The 14,996-nt window shown below is 35.5% G+C and overlaps 1 protein-coding gene across 2 annotated transcripts in view; it reads right to left on the bottom strand.

Annotated features, from left to right (window-relative positions):
- Nucleotides 1–14,996, bottom strand: part of LOC137404668 (diacylglycerol kinase zeta-like) — a 128,347-nt gene that overhangs the window by 20,337 nt on the left and 93,014 nt on the right. For both annotated transcript variants that reach the window (XM_068090893.1, XM_068090892.1), the window contains exons 12-16: nucleotides 6,960–7,116; nucleotides 3,059–3,192; nucleotides 2,453–2,608; nucleotides 1,495–1,673; nucleotides 433–598 (exon numbers count right to left, since the gene is read on the bottom strand). In XM_068090893.1, coding sequence (XP_067946994.1) covers nucleotides 433–598; nucleotides 1,495–1,673; nucleotides 2,453–2,608; nucleotides 3,059–3,192; nucleotides 6,960–7,116 — 792 coding nt within the window. The remainder of the gene's footprint in view (nucleotides 1–432; nucleotides 599–1,494; nucleotides 1,674–2,452; nucleotides 2,609–3,058; nucleotides 3,193–6,959; nucleotides 7,117–14,996) is intronic.

Genomic DNA, 14,996 nt, shown 5'->3' on the forward strand with positions numbered 1-14,996 from the left:
AACTAGTACTTTTTCAAACTGCCAGTGAAAAAGAAACTAGGAGTTACTAAAGACTGAATAACTAGCCTGAAGTTAATTAGACACTAAGTAGTAACTACTAACAAGGTGTCTACTGATAACTAGACAAATAACCAAATAACCAGTGACAGAGTGTCCAGTAATTACTGATTAACTAGTCGATGAGTAACTAGCAAGCGAAAAACTATTAAGTGAATGTTACAGGTAATCCGTTTAATCTGTAGAATTATACAAAGCTATTTATGTTAATCCCCTTACCATTATTGTACATTATTATTAATATTATCTGCTAAAGTACCTTGTACTTGGGCCTTCGGGTGAGTTTATTTATGATCGCGGTGATGTAACATACTATTGCTTTTATCGATAACTGAACTGGTGAATATACGGTTGACAATCGTAAAACTTCTCTACCTCCAAGGTAATATGATCTGTCAAAGATTTCCATGGTCGCTTCAATACATCCATTCCTCCGGCTCCAGCTATCGCCATTTTATTTTTTATGCGACTGTTGAACTTCTCCGGGTTAGCTTCTCGACTCTCATGAAATCCGAGCAAGGAATGAGCATCTGCACCAAGGCTACAATAGTAACGGAAGTTACGGCTTTAACTCTTTCACTACTGCGCTAAAATCGTTATTCTGATCAAATTAATTCGAACGAATTTTCGGAAAATTGATATTCCGCTAGTATTCAAGTAATATCTCGAGAATCAATACAGATATGGTTTCACTGTACATTGCATCTTATTCAGAACAAAATTCTATACAAGATAAGTAAAAAATTGTTTAGTGAATCCAACTCTCACTGAACCTCTGACGCTTTCTTTACGTTGAACAAACGCGGTGAGTTTCTTATTGCCATGACAATAATGATCTGGTTTGCCCGTTTTGAAAAATAATCAGAAATAGAATAGCTGAGCCAAAACATTATTGATTGGTTGCATGTGATTGGTTGCATGTGATTGGCAACAAGGTTGTTTTGTTGGAGACAAAATTTGATTGGTCTACCTAATGTGTAAGTTTCGTAATGAAAAAAAAAGTGAAACCCTATTGATAAGTCGATACATCGGCTTACGGTCTGTGCTTTTATTACAGCGAAAACTGATACATCAGCTTACGGTAGCGAAAGAGTTAATATCACACAAATGTGAGATAACCAAAGCTACCTTACATTTCTGTGTAAGGTACCTGTTGGCCTTACAAAGCTCACCAAAGGTCACCAAAACTGCAGTATTGCACCATAATGTGAGTTGACACAAATTTTACAAAAAAGTTTAAGATGGTTCTGATGAGAAGACACTGAAGTAAGGAGACTTTGTTGATCACTCTGAAGCTATCAAAAGAGGGTAATCCGAGTACAGAATAATCAGTTGAATACCTACATGTAAATAACAACGGTTTTCAAAAGAACACCGCTACATACATGTATATACTGAATGCTCGAAGAGGTTGATGGCTATAAAGAAGTCTCGTACCTAAAGTAGTTGTTCATCACCGATATCGGTAACTTGTCAGTAACCTCCTTATCTTCTATACTAGGTGAGGTATCTCTCGTACCAGTTAGAGTTGAGCTCAAGTCCCATCTATCTAAATCTACCGGTTCACTGTCTTCTATTTGCTGTAGAACTTTAGCGATAGGCTCATCTGTATAGCCCTACAAGGAAACACCAATAGTACAGAAACAGAATACGTACACTCAGACTAGGAACATGTAATTAGTATCACTATATACATAGTTTAATATAAACTTGTTTCGAGTTAAAAGTTGAATAACGCAATGTATTCGTCTATATTCTACTAGTATCTACGAGTCTATGATGATTTCAATGCAATAGAATACCATACTACTAACACATATCTATGAATCTTTAATGATTTCAATGCATTAGAATATTATACTAACACATATCTGTGAGTCTATGATGATTTAAAAAAACACTGTAAAGGAATAACTACACATGCCGTACTTTTCGGACTATTAGCCGCTACTTTTTTCTGATGATTTGAGCCATGCGGCTTATGTAAGAGTGCGGCTATTCTGTGGCTTTTTCTTTCACCGCTAGGGTGCACTAACTGGAATCTCCGGTTAGTGCACCTCTAGCAGTGAAAGAAAAAACGAAACAATGCCTAATGGTACTGTTCCGTTAGACACTAGGTTGAAAAGCGTCGGTTAATACGAAACAGTGCTGTTGGGCACTGTTTCGTTTTAAACAGCAAAGTTGCTGCCGTGTTAAAAAGCACCGTCCTGAGTTCTGCAGCCTATACAAAGGTGTGGCCTATGTATTGTTTTATTATCGATTTTTGAAAAATGAAGCAGATGCGGCTTATATAGAGGTGCGGTTTATAGTCCGAAAAGTAAGGTACTACCTAACCCTGATTCTTAATGCATATCACACACAATGCTAGTTGTGTCGAACACTCAACAAAGCTTACAGAGCCCCAGTTGAGAGTTCTAGCCAGGTCATTTCCTGTGCCGAGTGGAAGGACAGCGACGGAAGGAGGTGCAGAGAAACCAACTTTATCAATCTCGGCAAGAACCCATCCAGCAGTTCCATCTCCTCCGCAGACCAGCACATGGAGGTTTGGTACCTGAAATACAGTAACCAATAAGCAAGATGGCCAATTATAGTGAATATCACACAAGAACAAAGCAATAATACAATAATGCAGAGCAATACAGTATTGTAAAGCATTACTGCAATCTAGTAGTGTTTTACAGCATTATACAGTACAGTATACAATACTGCAGAGCTTCACAACAACATAATAAAACTATACAGTATTGCCCATTTATTACCAATGCAATAATGTATAGAATAGTGCCATGCAATATTGCCATGCATTACATCAAAGTGTTATATGATTGCACAGTATCACATAACACTGGATGCAGTGAAATCATGCATTAAACACAATGTAATAACCAAATGCAATAGTTTTATGAAGTGGCAATCTTCACACAACTTCAAACTTTGAAGATAAAATGGTCAAGAGCAGACAACCACACCTCTGCAAGACTAAAGCATAATTGTTACTGACCTTTTTGTAGAGTTCAAGACCTTTTCGTGGACCACCATCATTCAAGTTGAACACCTGCCTCGGGTTAAGATAGAAATTGAATTTCTGTATAAGGCGCACTCCTTGATTGCCTCCACTTCTGGGGTTGACAAACACTAAAATAACATTCAGTGCAACTGTTTACCTCACAGACATACCGTCTTTGGTAGTAATGTTCAATTAGTAAGTCAATGCATGTTAAAGACTTCCCATTGTGGAAGGTTTCAATGGGGCGACAGCAGAGAAGTCTATGCGTGTTGTGAAACTTTTTGTAGTACAGACTAGTGCTGGCCACGGGTAACAAAACTCGTTGAACTCGCAGGTTTATCTTCTCTCGAGTCGTGGGTAATAAAAATTTTGAGTGTTTCGATCTTGCGGGTTTAGGTTCTGACTTGAAAGTTCAGGTTTTGGTACACGAATCCGTGGGGTAGAGTAGACAAACCTTGGTCTATTGCGTCCTGCGCTACGAGCACTGTTTAACAACTCGCCTGTTAACATTGGGAGCACGAATATCGGTCGATAGAAAATAGTAAAAATGATAAATTGAATAAAATTATAATTGCATTGTAAATTTTAAAATATGTTTTTATATTTAGAAATTTTAGACATGAAACCCATATCAACAAACTTGATACCCAGAAAATCTGTTTGGCAAGAAGTACTCGTGCCAAGCACTACTAGCTATCTGATACTCGGAAAACTCGAATGGAAAGGGTCGAGTCTAAACTCATTGACCAAGAAGTACTCGTGCCCAGCACTAGTACATACTACTCAGCCCTAATCAGGAATAACTTTGCCATTGAACAATGTATAGCTGTTTATCATGCATGCGCAGGGACAGTAGGGTAGGCCAATTGTACACATTAGTATTCTTGATGTATATAACCAACTATACTCGGATGAGAAAAATCATAATGGCATGGAAATCTTTTCAAGGATTACGCAATAGCCTAATATTCGTCATGAACACGAATCCTGTAAAAGTAGGATGTAATAGTATCACACCTAATTTTTCAGCAATATCTTCAGCTAAAGAATTTAAGCCTGCTACTTACTGCTGTCTATCAATACGATTAATACTGTACATGTATTTCTAACAATTGCAATAGCTTGAAAACTACTAGTTGAATAGTAGTTATATTTTGGTTTGATGTTTTTTAATCTGTTTAATCATCATAAAGACAGTGTATACAAAATCGCCCATTTTAAGTTTCTTTAGAAATATAAATAAAAACCAACCTTTTTAACGCTTGTTATACGGTATATGCTTATATGAAGTATTGCACAGGCAGCGACACATGTGTAATCGACAGCATTTGAACCCACCACCACAACAAATGGCAGATTGAGAGTAGATCAAAAACTGATTTTAACATAAATTAAATACATGTATATCACAAAATATCTGCTGTGTCAAGTTGACCAACATTTTATGTGCCACCTTGAAGACGGTGCATCAAAAAGATTAGTATCACACACACACACACACACTTCCTTCTATCAGTGCTTATGGAGCAATATTATGGTTTAAATTAATGACAAAAACATGCAAATAGCATACAGAGGAATTAACTGCAGCAAACTTAAAGCACTTCAAACAAAGAGCTTAAGAAATGGCTAAAACATTAAAAAATAGTTAATAGCAAAAGCATAAATGATTCACAAAGAAAAATGTAAATATGATTTATGTTACTTTAAAAATAGGTGATGAAGTTCTGGATATGTAGTGAAGTCCAGACCATGAACTCGTTAATAGATAGTATCCTGACAGTTGATGTTGTACCCTCTGTGACTTACTGTACTTACTTACTGTCACATTGGGTAACAAAAACATGTACAAACCCAAGTAAACTCTGATGAACCATATCTCTCAATCTTTGCATCGTCTTACTCTGCTTATGCCTGATGTTTATTTTACATCAATTATAGGTTACAAGACCTTTAATGGTTCGTGTCTTCAATTTTACATGACAATCTTTGACTAGGTTTTCAGCTCATTTGAAAAAACTAAATATGACTTCTAACAAGTATTTTGGAAACATCATTGCTAGCTCTTTTAATAATGTTCCACCTAATACCAGCTCTCTTGAAAAAAAAGGTATTTTTAACGCTGCCAAGTCAAACCATGATATCATTTGATTGACTGATTGTTGCCCATTTTTGTTTTATGATTCTTGTATGGCATAGTTCAAAATTTTTTTTTGTTTGCAATGAAACTATTGTTATTAATGTAATATAAACATAGTCCTAAACCGAAACTACACTGACAATCTCGCCTATGGCAACGAGAATGATCAGAGCATCCTTCACGAAAAAAAGCAAAACTAGACTTTTTAATAAAAACTGAATAAATTGTAATTAGGACCAGTCTTTTTATTGCGAAGAAATGGTCTTAGTCAACAGGCTCTTCAGCTCAAATGACGCGATACAATCCCCTGCACTTGTTACACAATATCCTATAATAATCCTACTGAGCAAGTTAACCAAAGGCCTGGCCTCAAGTACAGGAAAAGATGGTGTCTCAGCATTGTGAACAACCAAAGCTCTGTCATTGTTTCTGCCTTGACATCACAAAAGGTACTAGAAGCGGTTGTTTGATGATAGATGATATGTAGTGACAGGCAGTGAAAGGTGATAGACAATATTAAGAAATTGAAAATACTGGACAAATGCAATAATGAAAGGTAATAATAGAAATTTGAAGGACTATTGTGAGGTTTGTCACTAATCCATCATTGTAGGCTTGACTACAAATGTTCTCTGATGGAAATCTGAATCTGTAGTGTGTACTTAACTGGAAGATAGAATGAAAGGGTGTCAAGCATTTTTAGTCAATCACCAAAACTTACTACAAGGGGCAAACTGAACGAAATTATTTAAAAGATGAGAAAACATAAACATTGCATAAACAAAAAAGGAAACTGCAGCATGACGATGAACACAACAAAAATGGCGTTATGTAACTTTATTAAATTTTAGCTTTTTTCATTTTGCTTTAAAATTGCATGTGTGCACAAGCATGTAAACAAATGCTAGGCTACTGTAGGGTACATTGCGGGAGAACTTACATGTTTTTACCTATTCCTTGTTTGCTTTCGCTGCATTATTCTTTTCATTTAGTCTTTTTATGTACAATAAGTCTGTTTATGTTTCAACTACGACAGATATTAGCCTAACACCCGCTATTAGCCTAACACCCGATGTTAGCCTAACACCCGCTATTAGCCTAACACCTGCTATTAGCTTAACACCCGCTACCATACATGGATAGAAATTATGTCATGGCTAGCGTACAAGTGTAATATCTATACTTTCATGATTACTTTAATAGTTTTACAAAATATATTTTCTTTTTATTATCATTTAGCTTTGTCAAGTATATTTTAACGATTTTCAAACTTGTAACATGTCATCGTAACTCCAAATCATCATTACGCTAGCCCATGCCTAAGCAAAGACTACCTACATTACAATTGATTCAAGACACATTCACAGTGCTAATTAGCCTAGAACTTGTAAAATTATGAAAATCTTGCAAGACTGGAGCCGTTAGGAAATTTCAGCCAGCCAAATATAAATGTTGTTAGTCTTTAGCTAGTTCAATACCGTAATAACCTGGTGATATTATGTTTACTCAATTTGAATCTTTCTATTGCATTCACAAAACTGTCACATAGACAAAAGAGCAGCCAGTGCCACTTTCCTTCTCGTATGTGATACTAGTGGTAGTCAGGCTTGCGTATGAGCCAGATGACTCAACTCACTCCAGGAACATCCCAGAAATTTTTTGTCAACAAGGTTTGAGCCAATCTGGTTCTACCAGAAGTGATATGTATTTAAAACGAATTAGCTATAACAGGCCTGCCAGCCTATAGCCACCTACCTATGAGCGGTTTCTTATTTATCACAGGAATTGGCTTTATAATAAAAGGCTTGAAGTCTGGGGAGGCTGCAAACTTGCTAGGGTCCACCGGGGGCCTCTTTGCACCTCGCCTGCTCCGTTTCTTGGAAAACTTCTTTACGGATGATTTGAATGCTAGCTGAAAAGAAAAGTCTCAGGTGTAAATATATTCATCATCGACATCACGTTGCTCAAACACGAGCATATTAATAACCTCAGCTTTCATTAACACCCAACTCACGCGTCACGATGTGCGAACATTTAAATTATTCAGCCCTTACGTTAGAAAATGAACTAAAAAAAACTGAAGCAAATACCTGAGGCTACTATCTATTGACTAGTGATAATGCTATCAAGTAAAATCATACAATTCTGGTCTTCTCACTCCTCAATCCAATGACCTCTATTCAATCACTTCTCACCTGCAATGTCTTGTCAACACTAATGTTTATATTCTCACTTCAGCATAGCATAGCCAATTAACAATTGCAATTTTAAATTACAATTTAGCCAATAGCATAGCCAATGTATTTATGATAGAAGTTTATTCATGTTTTAATATGGCAGCTGTTAACAGTTGCTTTAAATGTGGCAACAAACTTCCTCATTACATGCTTCTAAAAAACTACGTGGCATGAATGTGTATATATATTGCTTCTGTGACATGTATATAAACTTACAAGTACATCGCTTCCGCACTGACTACATAAACCATACTTGACTATTGCAAGGACTCAATGAATAGATGAGTGGTTGCAATCAGCAGACAACATCATCCTTAAGCAAGATAACTATCTTTTGATTCTTCCTTAAATACCAATAGGCCAACTAGTCACTAGTTTTTAAACAAAAATAAACCAATTACAAAATAGTCATACACAGACCCTCTATAATACTCAGGGAAGCAACAGTTAACTGTATGAGAATGTTGTGAGGCTACTTGAGCAACCCATCATTAACCCATTGAAAGAAAGGTGAAAGTGGAAACTAATGAATTGCATGTACACTATCCTTCTACTTCAACAATTACAACGATTTGATATAATGATGAGTGGTAATTAAACCTTAATAGCACATATTTAATTGCTTGAATAGTTCATGAGTAGAACATGATGTAGGCCTAATAAAAACAGACACAATATAATAGAAACATACAGACAATATAATAGAAATATACAGACAATATAATAGAAATATACAGACAATATAATAGAAATATACAGACAATATAATAGAAATATACAGACAATATAATAAAAATATACAGACAATATAACCATACAAAAATATAATGAAAACTTAAAGACTGATAGAAACATAAATGCCATATAATAGGAACATACAAACAGTATTATACAAATATGCAGGCAATATACTTGAAACATACAGAGTATAATAGAAACATACAGACAAGATTATACACAGACAATATAATAGAAACATACCGACAATATAATATAGACACATGAACATTATAATAAAAATCTAGTTTATAGAAAAGGCGTACAAGCCTTTTGAAACACCTGTGAATGTCAACTCGGCAATTTACTCGTGAAATAACTTATTAACTGATCTGTGGGCATTCAAAGTTGCACCCTAGAAAAGCCTATAGTTGTTGTCTTATTACAGAACAAATAGCTTTACCTTCCACTAATGTAGCTAGTATTATGTCACTATGTCAATACTAGAAAGTCAGTTTAGTATTAGTTACTTTTAATAAAACGCATTTCAACATTTTGTAAACAATGTGTAGAATTTCAATGCTTTGCTGGCCTAAAATCATGAAAAATGTACAAGTTTGACATATCTTGCTGTCCAGACTTATACAGACAATTGCAAATCAGCTGTATATAGCTGTGCATGAATATTATATTGAACAGACGGGCAAGAGAAGTAAATCCCAATTTATCTTTTGCAGAGGTTAAGAAAATCGACCACAGATATTCGGATTAGCAGCCAGGTACACTACCAACTGTGCCATTCGACCACCTTGACTCTTGATTGCCAGTGTACTATAATATACATACATTATATACAAGGTATTTAATATCTTATATATCAGACAGTCTACGTAAGACATTCTGATATATAAGATGTGTCAAGAATTTTTTGGCCAATTTCATTGAAACTTCACATGGTTTCAAAACTTCGTGGCCAACGAATGAAAAAGGAAAGAAATAGCTGGCTTACTGCCAGTACTGTAATAAATGACGAACCGTCCAACCCAGAGATGTGACAACAACTTCACCAAAGTTGTCTTTTCTACGGTACACAATTCATTCGTGACTCACCGTTGAGCGAGCGCCAAAAACTAGTAAGATTGGGAAGCTCTTACCAGGAAACATAATTTCCCAATACATCTTGAACGTTAATGCTACCCGCAAGAGAAATTATAATTTTATATACAAAGTCTATCTAAAAACTGATTATAACACAAATTTCCACTCAAAGATAACATAGGAAATCACAGTTGTTAATATAATAAGTAATTGATGAGACATAGAGAGACGATTTGTAAGACGAAGTTGTAACAGATAGACATATGAGGTATTATCTTTTCAGGTAACATATAAAATATACATGTGGTAAGAAATATAGTAACCCCCTTCATTTTTCACGGAAATCAGAACTGCCATCTGCGGCGAGATGTGAAAATCCACAAAAAAAAAACAAATTTTTAAAGTATATGTATGAGCCATAACATTAACAGCAGAAAACTTAAACTCCTTTCAAAACTTGTTGTTTTTATTGTATGAGTTTCATATACAATATGTACAAAAATTTAAGTTTTTCTGATTAACTTTTAGTTTATATTTCAACTTCAACCGAAGCAATTTAAGCCAGAGAATGTACTTATGCGCTGGTATGGATTCGAACTAGTCTGAACACGCGTGCTCGTGATTAATTGGTTTGTTGTGAGAAGGAAGTCACACGCTGGTAAATATGAGAGAGAGATGTATGTATTTTCTGTATTGTTACTTCTATTCATTTTCTTTAATTTTTTTATTTGCTAATGAATATTTTTAGCCCCGCGAAGTATGGAAGCCGCGAAAGCTGAACAGCCAAGTAGCGAGGGATTACGTTAAACCTAAGTTGGCGTGGATTAGACGGGTTAGATGTTTGTTGAAGCCAGTAAATATAGCTGTTCCATCTCAGAAAAAATTCTTGGCAGACTTAACTTTAGATTAAACTAGTTAGTCATAGAATATGGATCTTGAGTTTTACAATGCAAGTTTTACTGGGCCACCCCAGGCCCATTGTAAGGCAAGGTCAACGAATCAATGGCATCATATGCAATATTGTCCCAAGGTATGAAGATATAATTGCACGAGGTACTTCTGCAGACTAATTTGACCTCATTGGAAATTACACTTTTGTCAACACTGTTCAAGCTAAACCAGTCATATTTATAGTAGAATTCTGTAACTAGACATTTCTATTTAAAAATCAGCTGTCAGCAGACAGACTAAAAAAGCTGATCGTTTAGAAATTGTTGAAGTAAGACATCAGGAGAATCCCCTCCATGAAGAGCACATCCATTACTAGGCTGACAATACAGCCCCTTGACAATTCTCATGAGAACTTTTGAAAACATATCTTGGGAGGGAGTTTAATATTATTAGTGATGTTTATTTATGCATTGCTTGTGTACAACATCTGATCTGTAATGAGAGTCTTTAACAATTTTGTTTAGTTTCATATCGTTTTTAAAACGATCACACAACGAAGACTATAAGCTTAAAGAGCAAAACAAACTATTAAAATAGACATGACAGCATCACTCGTTACCACATTTATTCTAATTAGAATTGAATATGATTCAATTCTAATTAGAATATATATAATGGGTTCTCTAGCATAATGGTTAACGGAATTGTAGAGAGATTAAAGAGTGAAAACAGAGGCGAAAGAAACTAATAGTATAGCAGACTACTACTAGACCTCCAAGAATCTTCAAAGCCTTAAATATGAAGGGCAGACAACGAGAACCTGTGCATCGCTATTGGAAAGTACAAATTCTTATTAAGCTATCCCTATCTAACCACAATTTAATACCTTGTAGATTTTGCAGTAAAACCAACTTGTGCTGAATTCACAGAGTGAATTGATAATCAGACTTGATACAAACTTATCACATGACTTATGTAGTGACAGTTCTAAATAAATAATTAAATTTACATTAAAATTTATTAAGTTTTAACATCAAATCATAATAAATAGTTCCTTAGTAGCTTAATATCTACAGTCTATACCAGACACTAGGATTATAACAGTATAACAATCACTTATATTATATTTGATTAAACTTTGGCTACAACTTACTAGCGACAGCGCAGAACCGCGGATCCACAATTACATCACTTATATTTTTATGGAGCTACACATTTTAGCTACAAGCGATAAAATTTGGTATCGCTAGTTTTATGAGAGAGATGATGACTTACCCAGCGACAACAAGATGTCGATGATTGACTGGACATCTTTGGACGGAAAATAAATAAAAATTATTATTTACAAAATCAGTTGATTTCTCGGTCGCACATGCGCCCGCGCAATGTTTCCATCAAGAAATGACTGGCAATGGTTATGGACTACGCCTAGTTGCACACGGATACTTCTGCTACCCGTGCTTAACATAATTGCTAAAAAGCCAAAGCTAAGAATAATTAATTGCATGTCTATTTGCATTATAATGTAACTTCAATGTGTGATTAACAAATATGAATGTTAAATATTTGCTTAATAGAAATGTTGCTGAATAAGAGAAATTGTAAGAGAAACATAGCGGCAGTCCTCTCGGCATCCACGTCACTGCTAATGAATAATCGGCAAATGAGGACTATTTTTAGGTATGATATATGAGCACTCAATCACCGTTGACGTTATTAATATGGGTTTTATCCATTGTTAAAGTAGGATATGATGCGGTGAGGGATTAGCCATGCCCATATATCAATAGATTTGCTTCCATTCTCACGCGGTTGGGTAGCAATGACAGACCGTTACTACTCACTAGTAGTGTAATCGCAATGTTGATCAGATATGGCTAGTACAGTACATGGCCCCAAACTAACACGACATTCAAATATCAATTTTCAACAATAGGTATGCCGGACATACATTTGCGAAATAGCAAATGTTTTTGGCTTGCACTGAAATTCAATCTTACATTTGTCAAACATTGCTAAACATTCTGAAACTCTGGAGTCGTCACACCTAAACACTGAACGTGCCAGAGTTGCATGAATCTGTTCTCATACACGCATTTCATTGGGTGTCACACAATCACCATGTTCCATGACACGGTTGATCCGCAAGTTTGCGTCATCCGCAAGATGGAAACGACAAAAGCCTGCAAGTCAAGCGAGTTTGTTACTCTCAGATTCTTGCCGAATGTATCATGCTCGCGAAAGATAGAAACGGCTTTTGCGAATGATGCGCAAGAAAAGGTCATGCAAGCTATCCCATTTCAGAACATTTTCCACACTTCAGTCATTCTTACTTCGAAAGTGTGAAGCCAAGCGAGACAGGAGTGCGCCGCTACGACCTCTGGTGTGGAATTCCTTATTTTTTTTAACAAAGTGCCCGCATTAATCCGCAACATGTGAATGTCTATTGAAACACTTATCACATGGTAATTCAATGTGCGCACAACTCCAAATACCACACAGTAACTCAACCATTCTAAATCTGTATGATCCACACAATGGAAACAATACATAACCGACTGCTTCTAATAGAGTATCTCAATCACAATATCAACAACCTGGAAAGTGATAATAGACATTCATTAACGACATACCATCCCTACAAGAACCTAGAGCTGAGGTTTTTTGTTAATTAGCACTCGTGACTTTACTGATAGCCTTTAGAATTTTAGAGTAACCTAATAACTATACATGTATGTACAGGACAAGTTAATAGCAATCATTGTGTCACCACGAGACGGCATTGCGCTAATATTAAAACTTTTATCTATACAAATGATGAAGTAATTAACGGACCAGCTTTATTTCTAATAAAAACTAGATGAGCTAATGAAATGCAACGTATTAGAAGAAATGCGTGCAACTGGCCAATTCTGTATTTACGTGTGACGACTCAAGACTTTCAGAATGTTTTGTAATAAGTGGCAAATGTAAGATTGGATTTAAATTTAGGTAAAAATACATTTGCATTTTTGCGAATGTATGCCTATTATACCTATAGTCGAGAATCAGTAATTGAATGCCGTGTTAGTTTAGGGGCATGTACTGTACTAACCATATCTGATCAACATTGCCATTGTACTACTAGTGAGGAGTAACAGTCTCTCATTGCTCATTTTGTAATCATTTGAAGCAACTAAAAAATTAGTTACAAGTATCTTTCATGTGGTACCACTCTTATCCGATCATTTAGTTATGTGTGAGTGGGTATAACTCACTGTGACACTAACACGACCTTCAGAGACCCTGACACACTAGTATTAGATTCACATGCAATTCCCTCGTTGAATACTAACTAATCACTGTTCAGATTACAGTACAAAAATATCAGCTAAAAACACTAGAAACATGAGGCAATAGCCATGATGGAGAATACGATCAAGTATTTCAATTGTATAATGTAAAAGCGTTGCACACTCACTGAACATTTACAAGTCCACCCAAACTAATCAAACAATCCAACGATGTATGGAATTACCTCGCAGAAGTCTTTACTGTCTATGGTCATAATCCAGCTAGGAAGGTTTCATGTTTACAAACTCTGGTACTGTACTTTGAGATATTGTTACTGTTTACAAGTGTGTGGAGGTCACTAAACCAATAGTGGAAGCTGGGGGCTGATCTGGAAGTGGGTGTAGAGGATAAATAATGCAGTTGCATCACAGCCTAGACCAGATCATATTTTTAGCTCTTCAAGCCTTCTTTGTAAGTGGCGGTATAAACAAGCACAAGAAGGTCGATAGCTTTAGCGCATGCTATCCATACAGAGACATTTTTTTATAGAAACTTTCGTCGCCCATTTCCTCCGCTATTAATTGGTCTCCTGGAGGCTGTTAAACCTCTTTTCATAGGAACTCATTGAACTATTACTAACAATTCTTTAGATATCATAAAGAGAAACTGCTATTGGCAACATCTGTGTCCTTGACTTCCTTATCATTGCATGCCGCCCGGGCCAGAGAGAAGCATATTTTAACACAAAAACAAACAAGTAAAGGTTTTACCACACAACATTTTGCTAGCATAACTTTACACGTGTATTTTAAGCGTTTTCACATTCTTGAAAAATTATTAAAATATGTAAAATTGCAGTCTGAGAATCATTGACTTTCATGCTAAATGGTTTTTAACCATTTACAGCGGGTTACTGACTTACAACGACGGTTCGTTAAGAATATCACTGTACGTCAAACATAAATAAATTACTCTACATGTATTGTAAAGCATAAAAAAACGCAAGAAATGATTTATTTTAGCAGTAACTTAATGAATATATATTGCAGCTATATACATTTTTAATAACACGTCACATTACTTATAACTACTTTTTAGATAAATTAGCCAGAATATCAGGTGACATGTTGAAAATGTTGACACAAATTATACCTTTAGTGATGGCTTCATCTGTAGTTTCTCCTTAAAATATCTCTTTAAAGGTTATAAAAATACATGGAGCAATTTACAATATTTTTAGACTTATCAAAAACACTAGTATGAATATAAGCCCTTGCAGAGAGACTGGGCCTACAGCCCTCCGCAGCGAATCACGTGCAAGAATTCTGAATTTCTTTAACATGAAATAAGCAGATAGAAAAGGAGATGTTAGAAGAACATGGAAGACATGATCTCAATTAAAGCAAGAGTTCAAGGGTTCAAATATCAACATTTTAACTACTGAATGACCACATTTCCTGTTCAATAGATTATTTTTTAACACGAATACATGCGAAAAATTTTACAATTGTGAAACAATGTTTGCACACAGGTACCTACTGTTGGTACCTACTGTTCTAAAGGAAACGGAGCAGTC

This window comes from Watersipora subatra, chromosome 9 (assembly GCF_963576615.1).
Source record: "Watersipora subatra chromosome 9, tzWatSuba1.1, whole genome shotgun sequence".
Taxonomy (NCBI): Eukaryota; Metazoa; Bryozoa; class Gymnolaemata; order Cheilostomatida; family Watersiporidae; genus Watersipora; species Watersipora subatra.